Source organism: Crocuta crocuta, unplaced genomic scaffold (genome assembly GCF_008692635.1).
Source record: "Crocuta crocuta isolate KB4526 unplaced genomic scaffold, BGI_CrCroc_1.0 scaffold41, whole genome shotgun sequence".
NCBI classification, from domain to species: Eukaryota; Metazoa; Chordata; class Mammalia; order Carnivora; family Hyaenidae; genus Crocuta; species Crocuta crocuta.
This window is the reverse complement of record NW_027529428.1, coordinates 11003693-11024947: the sequence shown is the minus strand read 5'-3', so window position 1 is coordinate 11024947 and position 21255 is coordinate 11003693. Positions and strand designations below refer to the sequence as shown.

Below are 21255 nucleotides of genomic sequence, written 5' to 3'. Positions count from 1 at the left end.
ATTTTATAGGTGAAGAGCCCAACACCCAGAGATGTTACTTCATTTGCTGAGGATCCTACAACCTACAAATGTCAGAGTTCAAGAACTTTATATGTCTTCCACCTTCTGTCATCACAGACAGCTTGTTCTTCTCTGGACCACCCTAGCATGGAACTACGAGAAGGTAAAGGGAACACCCACCCACCCACACACACACACACACACACACACACACAGATGCACATGCACAGGAACTCAGCAACAGTTGTGACATTAACACCAGTGTATCCCTTAAAAATATTAATAATGTCTAATATTTAGAGATTTTTTTTTTTTTACTGGGAGCAGTAAAAAAATTTTACTGGGAGCCCTTTCAGAGCTGTTGTATTAGTGTAGTTTTGGTAAACATCGCAGTAACCTTCCCAATTCACTAGTTCTTACAGCTCTACTTGATTTCCCTTGTCTAATTGCATTGGCTGATATCGCTAGGACAGTGTCAAACAGTAGTAGAGATTAGTGCACATCCTTGCTTAGTTTCTGATCTTGGAAGAAATGGCTCTGATGCTTTCCCCTAAAGACATTATCTTTCGGACAAAATTATAAATATTCCATCATGTTAAGGAAGTATGTCATGATCTCAAAGTTCTTGAGTATTTTTCCTTCGTCCCCCTCCTCCTCCTCTTTCTTCTTCCTTTTTTCTTTGAAGAGCTTTTGAATTTTTCTCAGCAGTTATGAAGATCATCATGATTTTTTTTGCCTAAGATTTATTAATGCGGACTTAATTTAATGGATTTCTAATAGTGAACCAACACTGCATTATTGAACCTTATTCATGATGTATTATTCTCTGAATTTGATGTTAGATTCACTGTTGGTTAATATTTTATTTAGAAATTTTGAGTGATGTTTATGAATGGTACTGGCCTATATATTTCTCTATAGTGCTTCCGATTTAGCTATCAGTGTTATATTTGTTTCATAAAACATTAGAAAGTTTTCCTTCCTTTTCAGTGCTGTGGAACATTTTAAGAGCACTGGATTATCTGGTCTGTGAAGGTGTGGTAGAATTTCTTATGGAAACATCTGGGTCTGGTGCTTTTGTGTAGGCTAGTTCCTTAATGTCTCCATTTCTTCTATGGAATTGGTCTCTTTAAATTTACTAATTCTAATGGTGATCTGTTGGAGTCTTAATTTTCTCTGGGAAATTACCCATTTCATATAGTTTTTCAGATTTATTTGCATAGAAGTCTTATGAAGTAGTCTCTTAGAATTGTAAATCTTCTCTTCCAATGGTTATTTCCCCCTTGACATTCTTTATTTTGTGTTCTCTCCTATTTATCTAGACTGAGTTAGCTAATGATTTGGTTAGTTTATTAATTTTTTTACAGGATTTTTTCAATTGCATCTACTGTTTCTCTACTCTCTTGTAAATAGCTGCTTTTATCTTATTTTTATGCTTTCTTTTGGTTTACTTTGTTCTTTTTCAAGCTGAAAATTGAACTCATTTTATTTTTATTGATAAATATATGTACTGTAATGAATGTTCTTACTGCTTTCATTGCATTCTATAGAGTATGGTGCGTTTTCATTGTGATTAGGGACCCCTCTTGAGGAAAAAGTATACAAAATTATGAATATAAAATTAGGGGCACATGTAAGGCAGGGGCCATCATACTTGAAATTTGACCAGCTTCACAGTAAATCCACCTCTGCTTAAAAATAAGGCCTGAGGGGCGCCTGGGTGGCTTAGTCGGTTAAGCGTCCGACTTTCGCTTGGGTCATGATCTCGCGGTTCGTGGGTTCGAGCCCCGCGTCGGGCTCTGTGCTGACTGCCAGCTCAGAGCCTGGAGACTATTTCAGAGTCTGTGTCTCCCTCTCTCTCTGACCCTCCCCTGCTCACGCTGTCTCTCTCTCTCTCTCTCTCTCCTAGAAATTTAAAAAAAAAAAAAAAAGGCCTGGCATTTACACATGATCTTGCTGGTTGGCATTTTGAGATGAGCTAGTAGTCAGGGAAGACCTTGACACATGAGTAGCCAGAAAACAGAATCACAAGGAGAATGAACTGTAATGGCATGCATCGCTGATGCTTAGCACTTGGCAGGATTTATCTCTGGAGTCTACCACGTGCCTGACTGCCTTACTATTACCATTTTCTAAATGATAAAAAGGAGTTTCTGAGTTGTTACAGTACTTGCTTCAGCTCACACAGTTGGTGAGATTAAATCCAGCCGAGTCCAACCCGGAAGCCCCGTCCCTTTCACCGCACACACACGGCATTGTTAGTGCCCAGAAGGGACTGGCCATGTGCTCTTCCCGGCGTCTCCCCCGAGCAGCCAGTTCAGGAGCTGGTATTGCAGAAAGCCACCTGGAAAGGCCAGCACTGGTTATGCAGGATGACGTACCGTGGGCAGATGGACCAAGTGTGCTGGCTGTGTCAGTCACCTATTGCTGTGTAACAAGTCAACCTCAAACAACAAATAGTTACTACATCGTGGCTCTGAGAGTCAGGAATCTGGGAGCAGCTTGGATGGATGGGACTGGCGTTAGGTCCATCCTGGGGTTGCTGTGGAACAGTCAGCTAAAGCGGCAGCCAGGCAAAGGGTCACCTGGGACTCCGGGTCGGCTTCCAGGCTCACTCCTGTGGCTGTGGAGTTTGTCACTGGTTACTGGCTAGAGACTTCAGTTCCTTACGGTGTAGACCTGTCTACGCGGAGGCTCACAACACGGTAACCAGCGTGTGATCAGAGAGACAGAGAAAAGCTGGAGAGACCCCTGGCACAGAAGCCGTGGGTTTCTTAAGTCGTACCTTGGGAGTGACGTTCCACCATTTCTATTTGTTAGAAGCAAGCCACGAAGTCCAGCCCACAATCTGGGGAGGGGAATTCAGCTGTGCCCTTTGAGGGGAGGTTGTTTCCAAGAACGTGTGCGTGTAGTTTTAAAACCACCACAGTGCCCGAGGGCGACTTCCGAATTTATCTCTGCCACGGCACTTAGAACAGGGGTTCTGCCTAGACCGTGGTCATCTTCCAGAATTCCTTGTTCTGCCTGGAGATCTAAGCCCCTCCTCATCCTGCGGGATAGAAGAGGTCACCTTGGTTCCCCTTCGTTCCCCTTCATTCACTCACTCTCATGGCAGTTATTTATCAAGTGACAACTTGGGAGGTTGGGTGGGGTTCCAGCAACTGGGGATGGAGCAGAGAACAAAACACCTCCTGTCCTTGTGCTCCGAGAGCTTCTATCTGAGTGAGAGGGGCCAGGTAATACAGGATTAAGATAACAGCATGGGTGATAAGGACTCTGAAGGGAAATAAAGCACAATGAAAGGACGGGAGGTGACCGGTGCACCCGCCCCCCAGACAGAGACAACAGATGAGGCCTTGCTGCATCCTCTCAGACCACCTGCTCCGAGAAATCCTCTTTGCTCAGGTGACCTGTCAGCAGAGACCTGACTGAGGTGAGAGGGGGGCCCCAGGGCCCCTGGGGGGCGAGCACAGCAAGAGCAAAGGCCCTGGGGCAGGAGTGTTCATGGTATGTGTTCATGGCGTGTGTTCTGGTCGGGATGGAGAGAGCACGGGAGCAGTTGATGGGAAAACAGGTCCGAGGAGGCCAGGGTTCTTGGTTTTTAAGTCTCTGCGGGAGGGAACCCATTTACAAGGATATGAGCAGAGGGGTTAACGTGATTTTGTCCTGCTAATGGGTTCTGTCGGCTGCTGCTCAGAGAGGGAGGAGGAGGGCAGGAGACCGGAGGTTGCAGCCATTATCCAGGCGCTGGTGAGGTGGTGACGTGGTGGGTGGTGGCTTGTTCTGAGGAGGACACAGCAGAAGTCACGTGGTCAGATTCAGACGCGGCTCCTGCACACACAGCCGCTTGCATACAGGAGGTGGGGTCGCTGACCTCAGCCAGTGAGGTCCCTGCCGCTCTCGCAAGCCGCTAGTGCGTGGTGACCATTCCTGCAACGCAGTGCGTGCTGTGTCGGTGCTGCGGGCCCAGCAGGCCAGTGAGCAAGGCAGACGCGGCGCCCCCCCCAGGACACCCCCGGAACAGCCGGGCAGAGAGGCCGCGAAGAGGTGCATCCGCGTGCTGCGACGCCGGCTGTAACACGCACCGGAGGCGTCACAGGGCAGCGGGCCAGTCGCTCTGGGTGGGACACGGAGGACCGCAGGGGGCTTCCCTGGCAGGAAAGGGGTGGCCGGTGTTACAGGCGGAGGACGGAGTGCTGGTGCTGGGAGGAGCTGTGTTCGCACGACACGTGGCTCCAGAAGCAGGGAGGGGCTGCAGGAGATGGTGCGGGACACGAGTTAGGGCCAGGCTGCAGGGGCCCTGGGATGCCAGGCTGAGGCAATTGGGGCGGAACCCCCCCCCCAAAGGGCTCCCAGGTCCCAGGGGGCGTGGGTTCGAGTGGAAGAAACTGGAAATCTCCATCCCTGAGGAGATGTTACTGCTAACACTATCAGGACGGGATTTAAGAACAAAGACAAGAATTGCAGTACAATTGAAAAATAACAAGAGAGGGGCGCCCGGGTGGCTCAGTCGGTTGAGCGTCCCACGTTGGCTCAGGTCATGATCTCACCGTTCCCGAGTTCAAGCTCCATGATGGGCTCTGTGGACAGCTCAGAGCCTGCAGCCTGTTTCAAATTCTGTGTCTCCTTCTCTGTCTCTGCCCCTCCCCTGCTCATGCTTGCTCTCTCTCTCTCTCTCAAAAGTAAACATTAAAAACATAAAATAAAAAAATATAAGAGAAAATTGAAATCAGCCTAATATCCAGAAAGCAGCCTAGTTAAAACTTCTTGCATTAAAACTTTTAAAATGGCAAATGTGATAGAATAATGTGTAGCCATTAAAAAGTGTTTTCAAATAAATCCTTAATGACACAGGGAAGAGTTTACAATGTAATGGGGGTAAAAAAAGGGGGGGGGAATCTAGGAAATCTAGCACAGACACAATACACAGTCTGAACAGAATGGTAGCAAAATGTTTATAGTGATTCTGTCTAGGTGCTGAGATTTTGTGTGATTGCCATTTTCTTTTTTCTACCTTAAAAAAATTTTTTTAATGTTTATTTTTGAGAGAGACAGAGACAGAGATAGAGCAAGACTGGGAAAGGGGAAGAGAGAGAGAGAGAGACAGACAGACAGACAGAATCCACTACAGGCTCCAGGCTCTGAGCTGTCAGCACAGAGCCCGACGTGGGGCTCGAACCCACGAACACAGATCATGACCTGAGCTGAAGTCAGATGCTCAACTTACTGAGCCACCCAGGCGGCCCTTTTTTCTACTTGTCTAAATTTTTCCAACATTTCACAGGAATTTACATTACTTTTGGAATCAGAAAAATTGCTTATATATTCACGTTAAACATTGATTTTATTAAAACAATTTTTTTAATGTTTGTTTATTTGTGGGAGAGAGAGAGATAGTGTGGGAAACAAAGAATCTGAAGCAGGCTGGAGACTGTGAGCTGTCAGCACAGAGCCCCACGTGGGGCTCGAACTCACCATGAGATCATGACCTGAGCCAAAGTCGGACACTTAACCGACTGAGCCACCCAGGAGTCCCAGGATTAAGCATTGATTTTAAGTAAGGACTTGGCTAACACGATGGAGAAGGATGGCCTTGAGAACCCAGTTGGGGGAACTACCTACTTCGGAGGCAGAACTGACAGAACATTTGGGCTAACTGGATATGAGAGAAAGAAAGAGGCAACAATCAAAGATCTGCATTTTTCCTCAGTCCCTTCTCCTTGGCAGCAGAGTGATCCTATTAAAATCTAATTCGGATCAATTTCCTCCTCTGCTCAAAACCCTCCAAAGGCTCCCTGATGCAGAATAAAAGCCAGAATCCTTGGTCACTTACAGGGACCCACATATGTCGCCTAGGGTTATCTCTGACTTGATGGTCTTACCCTCTGCCTCCCTTCTGCCCTTTGCTCTGACTGCCTCGCTGTGTCTAATCCCACCCCAGGACTTTTGCACCTGTCATCTCCTTGCCTGGAATGCTTTCTGAAATCGCTGTGTTTTGCCCCCCTCCCCCGTTCCCTTCTCAGTGAGGCCTTTCCTGGGCGCCCTCTCCGAAACTGCAATCCTCCGGCACCCCCAGCCTTCTGTTGCTTAATATTTATCCCTAGCACACACCGTAACTTAACTATATGTTTTACTTATTTAACTTGCTTGGTTTTTGTCTCTTTCCCATTAACATATAAATTGCAGGAGGGCAGGGGTTTTGTTTAGTTCACAGCTCCTGGCACAGTACCAATACTGAGTAACTGCTTGTTGACTGAATGACCATAATCTAAATAAAGAACTCAAACGTTCCATTTACCTCCATGGATCATCAGATCTGCCATTGTTTAGTAAAAGGCGTTAGTTGGCTCGACTCTTCTCCAGTGTAAATTCTCTTGGTTCATTTAAAGTTAGAGTCCACTTTTAAGAATTCCATTTCTACTTGCCTTATTTCTTGGTGGCTGGGTGACTGCAGCTGCAGTGGGTCCCTGAAATGGGGACTCTGAGAACAGGGAGGGTGCGTGCATGTGCCCTGGGTGGTGCGCGTGCTCCAGCCTAGTGCCTAGGATGCTCCTTGTAAGCCTGGTTCCACTGGGAAACCGCGCATTGGCCATTCCTGCGGGGGGCGTCTGGGCGTCGCATCCAACACCCACCAAGCAGATGGATGTCCCCACCTCAGCAGCGTGAGCTGTACTTGGGGCTCACGGGTGCCCAGAGCTGTGACTGCCCACCCAGGAAGCACATTACCTCCTGGCCAGATTGGCTGGGACTCCTGGCACCCTGGCCAGTGAGAGCTATTGCACGGGATGGAAGGTTCTGGAATGTGGGGCCGAGTCATTAGAGACCCTCTCCCATCTCAGGCCCCAGGCTGTTGTCCTCTTTCCACCTAATCTGTTTTTTAATGCAAGCAACTTGAGCCAAGCAGTAAAATGGGAAGGATTTATTCTCCCCTGCCCCCCCCCCCTCCCCGGCATCTGCTCCACTATAGATAAGCCAAGGGAACACTAAATGACTCTCTTTTTTTTATTAAAGAAAGAGAAATTTGGAGAACGCAGCCCCATCTGTGGGGAGTGGATCTACACCAGCATTTTGCTCTAGGAGCAGAGTCGGAATTTTGTAGGAGTTGCTCTGTTCCCATACGGCCCACCAGGTGGCTGTAGGGTATCACGGATGCACCCAGCACGCCGGCCTGGGCGGGAGAAGGCCGCCACAGCCAGGTGCCACAGAGCCCCTGTGAGTTCCTACGGGGACAACAGAGCGGATGTGGGCCCCTGAGACTTCCCTGGAGGGGCCTGCTCACGCCGTGGGGTGTCTCCCCGGCCAGGAGCCAGCTGTCCTGCGCACCTCACCTGCTCTCTAGCTCGCTCGCTCGCTCTGTCTGTCTTGTCTCTCTCTGTCTCTCTCTCTCGTGCTTCAGGGCCAGCTTCGGAAGGCAAGCACGGTCATGGTCTCCACTTTTCAAGTGATGCCCCAGAGACGCCATGAGATTAGGTAACTTACTAGATGCCGTGGCGCCAGGAACAATCCAGGTGCAAGGGGACCGGACCCCATGCTGTGGCCCATTCTCGGGCCACACAGCAGCCGGCAGGTCCCTGCTGTGCACCCCCAGGGAAAGGGACCGGCCTGTGCCATCCTTTCCGGCCCGGCCCCAGGGCAGGGATAGACTTGCTCCTGTCTGGCCTGCACGGGCTCCCAAATCTAATGCTTGCCAACCTTTCCTGATGAACCGCGCGCTCACTGCACTCCCGTGGCCCCTAACATCCTGCCCCCTGCTTCTCCCAAACAGCTGCACGTCTGCCCCCAGCCTCCCTGTAGGCGACATCTTACCACGAGCATCCTGCTTGGTCACCACACCTGTGACCCCGCGGCCCCGCAGGGAAGAGGGGAAGCACTACACGGCCAGCCACGGGCGACAGGATTGAGGGGAAATCATGGCTTCTGGAACTTCGGGCGAGTTACCTGCCGCATGTGAGGTCAGTTTCTCTATCAGTGAAATGAAGGTACTATCGGCTTTGTGATCCTGCTGGGCAGCAACATGATAGAAGGTCTTAGACCCTCTAAGAATGTACGTCTCCATATGACTGTTAGTGGCACTGGCTGGAATTCATCAGACCCTGGTGAGAGCTAAGTGTTTTGTTTGTAAGTTAAGTTAGCAGGTGCTATGGGGAATTAGAGGGTTTCCAGGGGACGTGTGGGGGAGAGGGGTGGATAAAGAGATCGGTTTGCATTGTTGACATTGAACCGTGTCCATGATGCACTTGCAGACTTCAGGGAGCTGGGAGCCTGCTCTGAGCCCCTGAGGCCAGCGCACCGAAGGGACAGTCAGATGCTACCCAGAACGAATCCCCCTCGTCACCGAGCCAGGGCCTGCCCTCGGTGCTATGACAGATACCCAACAACATTCATTGACACTTTAACTGTTTGCTCCCAAATGGGCCATAAGGACATTATTTATTTTTTAAATGAAGATTTGCAGACCAGCTCTCCACAAAGGAAGCTCGGGGATGGCCAAAGCTGACTGAAGAGGTGGCCTGGAGCAGGGGCTGCGAGGGGGTTACCAGCTCTTTGGGGGAAGAGTGCACCCCCTTTCTTCCCCCCCATTATAAAGTAACCTGCATAAAGGATGTATATATAGCCCATAGTGTACAAATAAGAACTTAACCCCCTGTTCCAATCAGTTAGAGATGTCACTCACATTACTGAGAAATGAGTGCAGCTCTGATAGGAATGTTAGCCGAGGTTTTCTAAAATTTTTAATTAAATTTTTAAAATTTTTATAGAGTGTGTGTGTACATGCAAGCAGGGGCAGAGGGAGAGAGGGAATCTTTTTTTAAAAAATGTTTTTATTTAGGGGCGCCTGGGTGGCTTAGTCGGTTAAGCGTCCGACTTTGGCTTAGGTCATGATCTCGCGGTTCGTGGGTTCGAGCCCTGTGTCGGGCTCTGTGCTGACTGCCAGCTCAGAGCCTGGAGCCTATTTCAGAGTCTGTGTTTCCCTCTCTCTCTGACCCTCCCCTGCTCACGCTGTCTCTCTCTCTCTCCTAGAAATAAATAAAAACATTAAAAAAATTAAAAAAATGTTTTTATTTAGTTTTGAGAGGGTGAGCAGGGGAAGGGCAGAGAGAGAGGGAGACAGAGGATCTGAAGCAGGCTCTGCACTGACAACAGAGAGCCCGACGTGGGGATTGAAGTCACAAACTGTGAGTTGATGACACGAGCTGAAGTTGGACGCTCAACCAACTGAGCCACCGATGTGCCCGAGAGAATCTTAAGCAGGCTCTATGCTCAGTGTGGAGCCTGACATGGGGCTTGGTCCCATGACCCTGGGGTCATTCCCTGAGTCGAAATCAGGAGTAGACGCTCAACCATCAACCTGGGTAGCCACCCAGGCGCCCCATGCCAATGTTTTTGTTTATGTTAATGAGTAAGAAAAAACCTAACCGATGGAGACTGTGTCACGATGTCCCTGTCCATGCATGCGGCAAGTGACTTCTTTGCCGAGCTGGCTAATGGTTGGTTGGATGTGGAAAGACTCTCTCCTCATATTTCTGTTCTAGTCATCGCGTAGTGGCTACCAATACCAAAGTTTTAAATTTAATTTGTATTATTCCCATTTCCTCCACCACTTTCTTGATTCTACATGATCAAGAAAGCAATAGATGAAGTTTGCTCATATCTGGGAGGACATCCTACCCCCACAGCCAGTCACGAGCTCTGAGCGTGGTGTCGCTGAGATCACTTACGAAGAGACGTGCTTCTGCCCAGTAGCCGGTGCTGCCGTGGGACAGACGCCGGAAGAAGCGGAAGAGCATGGATTCACGGTGAAACGTCGTAAGGAATCAGGTAATGATTGAGTTCTGATTACTTATTACCTTTGCTTTTAAAGAGCTTCACTAATTTTGGTAATGATTGTTTTTAACAATAAAATTCTGAGAATAGAGCAGTGGGTTCTTGAGGGGGATGACAAGCTACTGCACCTCCAGGGCAGCCCTGCCCCCCAGATGTCCGGAGGAGAGCCAGGTGCATCGTGTCCTCTGAAGCCCTGTGGGGTCTGGTGGTCGTTAGGGCCCTTGAAAGCCATGAACAACCCATCCTTCCTCATCCCCCACGTTCCTGACCGGCCAGGAAGGAGACGAGGAGGGAGTTTGGGGACGGCGGGGAGAAGGTCGCTCTGTTGCCCCACCCTAGCACACAAGGGTGCCCTACTTTCCTTCCGGTTTCCTCTTATGATGTGGCTGGGACTGGAAGTCCCGTCTCTAACCCCCCAGACTAGGGACGCCCATTACTGTTTTGCAGGTGTGTGTCATTGGGCTGAGTCCCCACCTGGGTTTCTGAGCTGCAGTTTCCTTGCAGCAAAGTGGGGACGGTCAGGCCAACGGCTGTGAGGACCCAGCTGTGCCCAGGGATGGAGGGGGGGCGGCTCAGAGTGCCTGAGGTAGTGTTTCCTGCACCAGAGCTCTTCATGGGAGCACCGTGGAGCTGGAAGTGTCCTCATGTCCACAGACTCCACGACAAAGAGCATGACTTCCGTCTTACACAATTCAGGGGTGGGTGCAGCACCCAGGAGCTGTGCCTTCTCAGCCAGAAGGACCTGGAGGGGAACGAAGTTGAAGGTGTGGAGCAAGCCTTCCAGAGTGTTCTGTGATCAGCCCCAGACCCGAGCTTCTTCTTTTCCGTCTCTGTTTCACTCTTTTCCGTCTGTGTTTGGGTTTGGTCACCCTGAGGGCTGGGCAGCAGGCATATCCTGTGGGGGTCAGACCGGCTGTAGGCGCTGGTGAAGAAGTCCGGGGAAGCCTGTGCCCCTGGGTGGGCAGGGCTGGCTGTCGCAGAGAAAAGTAGATGTGAACGGGGGCGGGGGGGGGGCAAGGGCAGACTGGAACCCGTGGGCACAGGGTGGCACTGAGTCTGTCACCTCCCATCTCAGTGACGTGGTGACTTGCCTGAGGAGGTGGCTGCACACATACCTGGTCCGGGTCTCAGAAGCCGAAGGAGACACGGAGGTGCCGCTGGATGGTCTGTGCCCGAGCCAGCGGTGGCCGCCAGCCACCCGGCGACACTGTGGGAGCCACAGAAGCACCCAGCTTAGCTAAGCCCATGTGGTGGAAAGCCGCCGCACTATGCTTCAGGGGCACCGGGTGCTTCTGGACCGTCTCAACGTGTTCTTCCAGGTTCCTATGCCTCCGCGTGGAATGTTCCCCCCAGCCATGGCGCCTGGAAAACTCCTACAGCAGCGTCAGAACCCTGCAGAGACGTCACCTCCTCTGAGAAGAATTCCACGACACTTGCCCTCCAGGACCAGTTCTGTGCTTGGCACGTCATGACCGCCTCCGTTGTACCTGTGAGATGCTTCAAGGGGACAAGCTGCGCCCATTGGAGAGCCCAGGATGGTTAATTAACTTGCCCAGGATTGCACAGGGAGACTAGAATTAATGTAATACAGACAACTCTGAAACTCTTCTGATGATAAGCCACCATGACTAGAAAGCTGAGAAAAATTTGGCCCTTGCCCAGCGGAAACTATTGAGCGTTGCGGAAGGAGATCTGCAGTATAGTTAGGTAGCCGGTGAGATTACCATCGAGACCCCAGAGGTGGTCCCAGGAGCGCGTGTCTCCAGGATTCTCCAGGCCTGGCCGATAGAAAGGTGAGGACCCGCTCTCTCCATCAGTAGCTGTCAGGGAGTAAGGTTCTAGTTCACTGTGTGGCTTCTGGCAAGTGCTCCTCCTTGGCTGGAGGGGACGGGTCTGGGATGGAGGCGGGGGGTGTATGTGTGCTGAGATTCCTCATTCACCGCCCTCTGGTATTGCTGGTGGTCTGGATTAGGCATTTCTCATGTTATTCCACCAGAGGGCGCCAAATCCCAGCTCCTGCCAAGTTGGTTCTCTATTTGGGTGGTTTCCGGATGTGAACTCAGAGGGGATGAGTGCGTGGTGTGTGGGGGAACAATTGGGGTGTGTGTGTTTGCATGCAGCACCAGAGACTTTTTTTCCAACTGTCTCCATCTATCACCATCACCCCTCCCCTGCCGTGTTCATCTCCAGCTCTTTGCTCCCTCCCTTTCTCAGCTCCAGCCACACCGGCCCGCTAGCACTGCCTCCAACGCTCCCTGCAAGATCTGGCCTCAGGGCCTTTGTGTGTACTGTCCCTTCAGCGTGGAACACTCATCCTCTAGACATCCACAGGGACCTCCCGCATACCCTCTCAGCGAGGTCCTTCCTAACCCTGCCATTTAAAACACTACCTCCAAACCCATTCCATGCTTTACTCTTCTTTAGAAAAACTGGCAATCCCCCCAGTTTTCCCCCTGAATCCCCAGAGCTTTTTCCATCTTCCCGAACTGAAATTCTACCTCCACCAAATGACCACCCCCTATTCTGCCCTCCCCTCACCCCCTGGCAACCACTGTTCTTCTGTCTCTATGAATCTGTTTGTGTCATAAAAGTCCTACAGTATTTGTCATTTTGGGTCTGGCTTATGTCACTTGGCATAATGTCTTCANTGGTCTATGTGTCTGTTTTTGTGCCAATACCATACTGTCTTGGTGATGACAGCTTTGTAGTAGAGGTTAAAAGAATTTGTTTCCTTTTTTAAGGCTGTATGATATTCCATTATATTTATATGTATGTTGATTATTCATTTGTCTGGTGGCAGATGCTTGGGTTGCTCCACTCTGGTGAAGAATGACAGTCTAAACACGCTCTTTTCCATGCTTCCCCTTTCTGCACAGTACTGAGCCCCATCCAGCCACCCTCCCTCTGCCCCCAGCTAGACATAGAAATGACGGCTGATTGGTAGACCAGATGGCTCAAAGGTTAGAGCACATTAAAAGACACAGCTAACCTAGCACTTGAAGTCTACCGTCCCGTTTTAAATGTCTACAAATGCTTGGTACCTCAGAATGCTCTTTGGACCAGCTTTGCCACTTCTCGTTTTGTCATTAACGTGTTCATAAACCCCTGACATGTCACCCTGTATGTGTAGGAGAGCCCTGTTTTTAACTTTTAAAAGTTACACCCTGCCATTCCAGAGGTGTGTTTTTTTGTTTTTGTTTTTTTTTAAACCAGGAACTTAAACGTGCATTTGCAGGAAGAAATCAAATACACCAGTTTATGAGGCTCTGCCAGCCAAGCTGGGGTTTCAGGCATCCTGAAGCCACGGGAACCGAGAGGAGACATGGCCAGCGCCTGGGTTCTCCAGGACCACCTTCTTCTTCTTTTTTTTTTTTTTTTTAAATATTTTTATTTATTTCTAGGAGAGAGAGAGAGAGACAGCGTGAGCAGGGGAGGGTCAGAGAGAGAGGGAGTCACAGACTGAAACAGGCTCCAGGCTCTGAGCTGGCAGTCAGCACAGAGCCCGACGTGGGGCTCGAACCCACGAACTGCGAGATCATGACCTGAGCAAAAGTTGGACGCTTAACCAACTAAGCCACCCAGGCGCCCCTCTCCAGGACCTTCTTGAGCTGTGGCTGTGGCTCCAAGGGAATACAGAGCCCCAGGCAGCTTAAGCACACCTGTGTCCGCAGGGCCCGGGGGAGAGCAGCCTGCACTTTCTGAGACCTTCTGCCAGCAATGTGATTCCACAGGCTCTGAAGGCGTTAGCTGACCCTGACGTGGTCCCCGTGAGATAGACGCCCTTTGGCAGATGAGGAAGCCAGCCTGGAGGATCACAGCAATTCTAGAGGAGACACTAAAAGGATCGGTGTGTGGCGGGACGGGTGAGTGGAATTTTCTTCTCTAGTTCTGGAACTGTGGCGGAGAGCATGCAGAGAGGCGCCAGTGTGAGGTGCCACCCGTGGGTACAGACACCACCCACAGGGGACGGTCATCCCCTGGGGGACCACGCACTTCCACGGGGCTTGCTGAGAGGCGCCACAGTAGGCTCACCTGGTGCTGGGCCAGCAGGAAGGCCAGGTGGGGCCTGCAGTGAGCAAGACAGCATCTTCCCTTACCTGGCACCCCGTCCCTCTCCCGAAACAACAGGACACTGAGCCAAGAGGTGAAGTTCTTGTTTATTGTTGCAGCGACTCTTACAGACATTAGCGTTCAGTTAAATAAAGGAAGAGAACACATTAAATACATCACAACCCCCAAAACGGTACAGAGGAAAGGGAGGGCCGGGCCGGTGACCAGACTGTCAGGAAGTACATTCAGTGGGTGTGTGGTGCCAACATTCCAGGCTCACGTGTATATATATTTTATTTATATAATTTATATTTATATNTTTAGTTTTGCGTATACAAAGAACGATATTGTTACAAATACATACTCTACTTGTCCCAAGCTTTACAATAAGCTCTATTTCACCCTCTTTACAGGACAGTAGTACAAGTTCAGACTCTAGGGGCTGTGCTGGATATGTACAAGGAATTTCCTTCCCACGTGGTCCTCACGCAGTGCCGTGATGGAGGAGGGGTGAAGAATCCGGTCGTATGCTCCAGACGGCCCAAACCAGGGAAGGCGGGGACAGACACGAAGCTCAAACCAGCCAGCGGCCTTGTAAGTGGGAGAGTAAACATATCTAGAAGGAGGTGGCCCTTGGTTGTAAACATTGGTAACAGCNAGGTAGTCGTTGACTCTGGGACTCTCTGAGGCCGGTGCTGATGGGCAGAGGTTCGGTGTCCGGTGGCCCGTGGTGGGCTGCAGCCCCCGAGGAGCCCGCTCTGGTGAGGGAGCGGACTCCAGGCCTTGGTCTCGGGGGGTTCCCTCCTCTCGTGAGCCCAAGGCTGATGGTGGCTCCCTGAAGTGCTCCCACGTGAGAAGGCAGAGGCAGGATGTGTTCCAGTGCATCCTGGCTGGACCAGGAGGGGTAGCCGAATGTGAGACTCTGTCCCTGCAGCTGAGTCACCATCATGTCCCAGCCAAGCAGCAAGAGTGGCTTTGTGCCTGGGCCCTGTTTGGGAAGGCTGCTCTGTCCATAGTGCCCCCCATCCCAGGGGGTAGGCAGGTATTTACACATGTAACTATACATACTGGGATGTCAGGACACCACCGTGTCCCATGGGGGTTTCAAAAACCGAGTTACTAACACTTAAGCCACCTTTGATTAACCAAGGGGGAGGGATCTCAACTCCCTGCGTCGGATGGGAGCCAGGCCCAGAACACACTGGAGCCCGGTGCACCTGTACTGAACTCCGGGAACGTGCGCTCTCCGGGTGTGAAGAGCCCCTTTGGGTACCACGAGGTATATGTGGTGGAGCAGTAACCTCATCCTCCTACACCATGTTGGTCTTCCAGGAGCACTTCCTAAATTCGTTTCTCCAGCACTGGCCCAACGTTCCAAGACTTGGGTGCCATAGCAGAACCTAGGTTTTCTCTCTCCCCTCTCCTTTGGGTGAAGATACTTAACTGTAATTACTGGCAGGCTACACGGGGACGTGCGAGTGGAGTTCCAGTCTGCTGGCCCCGTGGGACAGGCCTTGGGCAGGCTCTCTGAGCGGTCACCCTGGGACCAGGCAGCCACCAACCCCTCCCGTGACCTTCCCAGCCTCCTGATGCCTCCAGTACTGCCAATAAGGCTTTGTTCCTGTTTTACCCACTCTTTTTGGCAGAGGAAAGATGGACACGTGACTTTTGAGTACCTGACTACATTGTGACATGCCACAGTCTGGTAAGCTGAGAACCGGGGGCCATGATTCTGGCTGTGTGGTAGGCCACAGGCGGGGCTGGGCCTCAGAAGCAGCCCAGGGGTCCCGCCTGGCTCCCCTGGACTGGGCGCGGCCCCTTCTTTACGAGGGCTCCTACTACTGATGGACGGGCAGCACCGATGCATACGGGACTTGCGGCTTTCCGGAGGTACCGCACCGTCGTCTGGTAACAGCCTCGTGTTCCTATTTTTTATATTCACGTGTCTCCCTCCCCGAGATCCCTCCATCCCACAAATAAATGCATAGCAGCCAACATGTGCTCCCCGAATTCCTTTTTCCACAGACACAACATAAATATCCCAGGTGCAGAGAGCAGGGGCTCTATTAATATTACAAAATATATCAGTTTCTCTTCCCCCGTCTCTGCTGAGGTCAGAAACAGAACGAAACAAATAAACCCAAACAAACCAACCCACAGCCACCTACATGAAAACAAAGNCCCCCCCCCCGCCCCCAATGCCCGTGCCCTCAGGCCCACCAGGCAGCAAGCTGACGTCCAGAACACACCCGGGGCTGCTTAGGCATCGTGTGAGGTCATTCTTGTCCCCTGGGTTTTGTGGTTTGTTACTATCCTGGCCTCTCCAATGGCACATCCTGCTGTGTGGCCCTGAGCAGAGAGGACAGCTGATCTTACCTCGGGCCAGGAAGCATGACCCCACTGCATCTGGGTCCTCCACGAGGGGAGCAGTCCGTCTTCCAAGACCCCCCAGGGTGGGTGCGGAGTGGGGGCACGAAGGGAGGCCACTGGGACTCTGAGCCAAGGCGGCGCTGGTGGGGCCAGGCGTCAGGCACAGAGGGGGCGTCTCTCTCCGGACAGGGCTGAGCGGCCCCTGGGGGCCTCACATGCCAGGGGAAGGGGCCTCGTAGGGAGGTGATGTGGGTTCTCCAGGGGCTCTGTGTGCCTCACTGGTGGTGGGAGGAGGCGAGGGCCCTCCATACACAAGCGAGACTGTATACGTACGTGTGTGGCAGAGAGGGAGGAAGGAATGACCTGCCCACGTCTATCTGATGGATGGTGACCTTGGCACAGCCTGAGGAAGCTGGGCTGCCCCCGACCTGCTGAGCTCTCTGCACCAAGATGGTGCCCCGGGTCCACGGCAGTCTCCCTTCTAGGGTGAGAGGGCTCACGTTTGAGAACACAATTATGTCAAAACTAAAAGTAGCTGTAGAAGAGGCATAAGGTTGGCTCAGAAATTCTGGGTGGAGATGTGTGGCGCCCCGAGTCCACCGTGGTGGGCAGAGCAAACCCTTAACGACAGAGCTGGTCTCCGCCGACAGACCGTATTCCCGTACACTGACCCAAGAGCCAAGGCCAGCGGCTGGACTGTAGGCCCTGCTGACTCCGCCCCTTCACTGCCCCCAGGAGCACCTCGTGGGAGAGGGGAGGGCTCCCCCTGAGCAGGGACGGTCCTCCCCGGGACCCCCAAGGGGCCCCTTCAGGACACTCTGGGCCGATACCTGGTGGGGACTGGCTGCTCTCTATCCTCAAGGGTGTGCGTACAAAACTTTCCGGGCATTAAAAAAAAAAAAGCAAACTGGAGAGAGCGAGCAACGAAATCTGTGGATTCTCCTCCCGTGTAGAACCGGTGCTGGGCGTGAGAGGAAAAGTCTCAGTGGGCACACAGATGCAGCACGAGAAACACACCACGAGTGAGGACAGTCCTCCATGCAAGCCGCCAGGCGGGCGGGCGCGGCCTCAGATGTAAACGGGCTGCTCCTGGGCTGTTAGCAGTCTGTACATGGCGGCCGGCATCGTCTTCATGTGGATCTGAGGGCAGGAGCGAGCGTCAGTGGGCCGGAGGCTGCGGGGGTGTGTGTGGCCCCCCACTGCCCTGTGGGTGTGGGCATGGCCCCCCATTGTGGGGGGAAGCACCTCTAACCACGGCTGGGGGGTTGAATAGCTCCCCCCACCATCCCCAGGGACCTGACCGCGGAGGCCTCCAGCAAGAGAGGAATCCACCGGCTTTCTAAACCGTGTGGGGCCGGGGGGCAGTGAAAACTGGGGAAGCTTTGTTTTCCCAGCCAATGCAGAAGGCACAGACCCCTTAAAACCTAAGTAGAGTGGCCGCGGGTTGGGCCGGCTCCTGCCTCCTCCTCCCCGAGCGGGGCAGGAGGCGGGCCCTGGGCAGCCNACCCGGGGCGGCTGGACCAGAGACGCCCCCCGACGCCGCTCCATCTATCAGACTTCAGTCCGAGACTTCCACGTCCCGGCGCCTGTGGTGACATTAACTGGAAAAATGGATAGAACTTGGGCGGCCGGGGGGGTGGGGGTGGGGGAGCCACACGAATGCGTCACAGTTGGAAAGAAAAGGGGAGCAAATAATGCAGAGGAGACTGGGTGCTGTTTCCAGGAGCTGCTCGGCCGCTAGGCGACGCCAGGCCTGAGCATGACGGTNGCCCCTCCTACCTCCCCCACCGCATTGGAGAGGATGTGGACGATCTTCTCGTGCGGCGTGGCCACCACGCTCTGCCCGTTGATCTCAATGATCCGATGTCCCACGCGGACGCCGCCCCTCTCGGCTATGCCCCCTCGCATGAGGCTGCAGATCTGTCGGAGCCCAAGGCCACATGCTTACCCCGCATGGCAGGGCCGCGTGCTGGGGAGCAGGGTGGAGACGGGACCGTCTTTCCTGGACCCCCTGCCCAGCGGTCTCCAAGGTCACTTGGGGGCATTTCAATCTCTTGCTTGCTTTTCGCAAGAGCCAGGGCCCCGGGGGCACAAAGGGCCACACAGGGGACGGAGCACCTCACGGGATGGCACGCACATGGAGTTCTGACTGCCTGTCACCCCAGCCGGTCCCCAGGGCACAGAGCTGTTGCGGACTGTCACCAAGTTCAACAGTTTCAAACTCTCAGCCCATGTAACACAGGCGAATACGATGCCCACATCCGCCGCTGGGACCCAGACATCCAACTCTACGATCCGCAGCCTGCTTTTCAGGATCACAGTTACGTGAGGCAAACCCCCCTTGGGGTTCCCCAAGTGTGGCCGGCCAGGACTGGCTCCTTTCCACCCTCTCCACTCAGCAGCCCGTGCTCAAACTCACTCCCCCACGGAAAGGACAACGGGGCTGGGTTTCGTCCCTGTGCAGCCGGGCATCGGGGAGTGCAGAAGCCGCGGGCTGGTGGCCGTGAGCTCTCGGAGCGTGGAGGGCTCGGGCTCAGCCCTGCAGAGTAAGGCCACCCCGACTTCACACACAGCATCAGCCTTTCTCCAAAACAGTAGGCTCTGAATTCACAAAGATGGCATTTCACACCAGATCGTGTGCCTTCTAAGCCCACGCGGACAAAAGCGTGGCATCGTGTGGCAACGCGCTAGCTGGGTCTGAGTATGTGGACCCCGCGGCGCCCCCCGCCCCAGGCACCCTGGGGTCAGGACGCTCCTGAGGTTCCTTCCACGCTCGAAACAACACCGAGGGACCCAGCGCTGCTCCGCAACAACTCTTTGTTCATATCCGAATAACTTTTAAAATCATTTGAACATGGACAATGCAAACAAGGAAATGTCGGCAGATAAAAACAGGCATCTGCCGAAATGTAAGTAACAACCCTGGCCCCCTTCCTAGGAGGGAAATGAGGCCGCGAAGGTCCCAGGGACAGATGAAGGGGCTGGATGTTTCCATTCCAACTGGGAACTTCAATGGTATTTCTAAACCTTGAAACAGACTTGGAATAAAATTGGAAAAACCCACCACTCTTAATTAAGACGTTCAAGGGGGAAAAGCATAGGGTTCTTCAATCTGGGAAGATAAAGGGAAAGAGAGGGAGGGCACATCCTAAACCTAAAAATTCAAGGTCGCAGACAAAGAACAGGACCGTCATCACAGCCCACAATCACTGAGTCCAGAACAAGGCAAACTAGGACAGAAAAGGGAGTAATACTAAGTGTGGAGTTTCGGCTTGGGATGAAAAAGTTCTAGAAAGAGCTAGTGGTGATGGTTGTAACTACTCTGTGAATGCACTTAATGCCACACAACTGTATGCTTAAAAATAGTTTAAATGGAGACGCCCGGGTGGCTCAGTTGGTTAAGCATCCGACTTTGCCTCAGGTCATGATGTCACGGTTCGTGGGTTCGAGCCCTGTGTCAGGCTCTGTGCGGTCAGCATGGAGCCTGCTCCAGATCCTCTGTTCCCCATTCCCTCTACTCCTACCCCTCTGGCTCTCTTTCAAAAATAAACATTTTTTTTTAAATGGTTGAAATGGTAAATTTAACGCTGTGTAAATTTTACTGCAACAAAGAAGGAAGTATTGTTTCAAGGCAGACATCCAAGTGATGAAAATACTCTTCATCCCTAAAGTGCAATTCAGGCTAAAAGGGCAAGGCAGAGGGGCACCTGGGTGGCTCAGTAGGTTGAGCACCCGACTTCGGCTCAGATCATGATCTCACTGTGGGTTCAAGCCCCACGATGGGCTCTGTGCTGCCAGCTCAGAGCCTGGAGCCTGCTTCGGATTCTGTGTCTCCCTCTCTTTCTCAGCTCCTCCCCTCCTCATTCATTTTCTCTCTCTCAAAAGTGAATAAACATTAAAAAAAATAAAAAGACAAGGCAGAGGACATTCATCATCACAGCCGTGGGGGCCGGGCTCTCTGCCTGCGCTATGTCCTACAATCACCGGGGAGCCCGCCCAGTCCAGCCCTGGCGCTGCACACCCCAGGCGGGGGGCTGAGCGGCTCTACAGGGGCTGACGCATGTAGCCCCTGGGGCCGGAGGGGAAGGACCCTCTTGGTGGCACATCCCAGACTACCTTGAGTTGGCAGCTGGGAGGCTGACCCTGGTACCATCACAAAGAGATTCGGGGCCAGGGCTCCGGGAGCTACCTTTGTCTTCTCCTGTGCAAGGGCACAGGATTCTCGGTCCCCAGAGGTAAGCGGGGCCAGCCCTCACCCACTCCTCCCTATCCTTGCTGAGCTGGCTCAGGGAAATGAGTGGCTTTACAAAAATAAAACTTGGGGCACCCGGGTGGCTCAGTCAGTTAAGCCTCTGACTTCAGCTCAGGTCATGATTTTGTGGTTTGGGAGTTTGAGCCCCGCGTCAGGCTCTGTGCTGACAGCTCAGAGCCTGGAGCCTGCTTCAGATTCTTTGTCTCCCTCTCGCTCTGTGCCCCTCTCCTGCTCATGCTCTGTCTCTCTCTCGAAAATAAACGTTAAAGAAATTAAAAATAAAAATTAAAAAATGAAGACCGTGCCACGGTTTAATTTGTCAGATGTTTGGAATACAGTGTGGAGCCCTACTTACGATTCCATTCTGGACACTGAAACCCAGCTGGTAGCGAAGGTCGGGTCTCCTGATCAACACGGTGGTCACTGGAGGGCACCTCACGATGTTCAGCTTCACCCGGGGCTGGTTCTTCAAGCCCTGAAACGTGAATGGGGCAGGGTGGATATGGTGACCAGAGAGGCGGGCAGATCTAAGCAGACAGCACTGAAGGCCAGTGGAGTCCCAGGGAGTCCCAAGGAACCTTCTGTTATTTCTCAGACTCACGAAGCAGACCCACGTATAGGCTGACAGTGCCCAAGCAGGGACAACCTGATGCTAGAATGTACCAACTCAAGGCCCAAGAGCTCATCTGCCTCTCACCCCTGTGGCCAGTGTGCTCTGTGAGAGCACAGGGCTTATGGGAGACCTGGGGGACCTGCTG

At 52.5% G+C, this 21255-nt stretch overlaps 1 protein-coding gene and 1 long non-coding RNA gene across 4 annotated transcripts in view; one reads left to right on the top strand and one right to left on the bottom strand.

Moving 5' to 3' along the window:
* Nucleotides 1–15: 15 nt before the first annotated feature.
* On the top strand, nt 16–15605 carry LOC144227695 (uncharacterized). 3 transcript variants are annotated; one of them, XR_013334020.1, is made up of 7 exons: nt 16–163; nt 7766–7952; nt 9626–9819; nt 11145–11618; nt 13557–13688; nt 14289–14469; nt 15522–15605. It is a non-coding gene; the product is annotated as an uncharacterized LOC144227695 (long non-coding RNA). The 3 variants fall into 3 exon arrangements; XR_013334018.1 differs by having other exon boundaries at nt 13497–13688; XR_013334019.1 differs by lacking the exon at nt 16–163 and adding an exon at nt 7407–7470 and having other exon boundaries at nt 13497–13688.
* Nucleotides 15606–16071: 466 nt separating this feature from the next.
* The window catches only part of APBA1 (amyloid beta precursor protein binding family A member 1), a 67043-nt gene continuing 61859 nt past the window's right edge, over nt 16072–21255 (bottom strand). The window contains 3 exon segments of the mRNA XM_077759406.1: nt 16072–17385; nt 18025–18165; nt 20853–20972. Coding sequence (XP_077615532.1) covers nt 17314–17385; nt 18025–18165; nt 20853–20972 — 333 coding nt within the window. The 3' untranslated portion in view covers nt 16072–17313.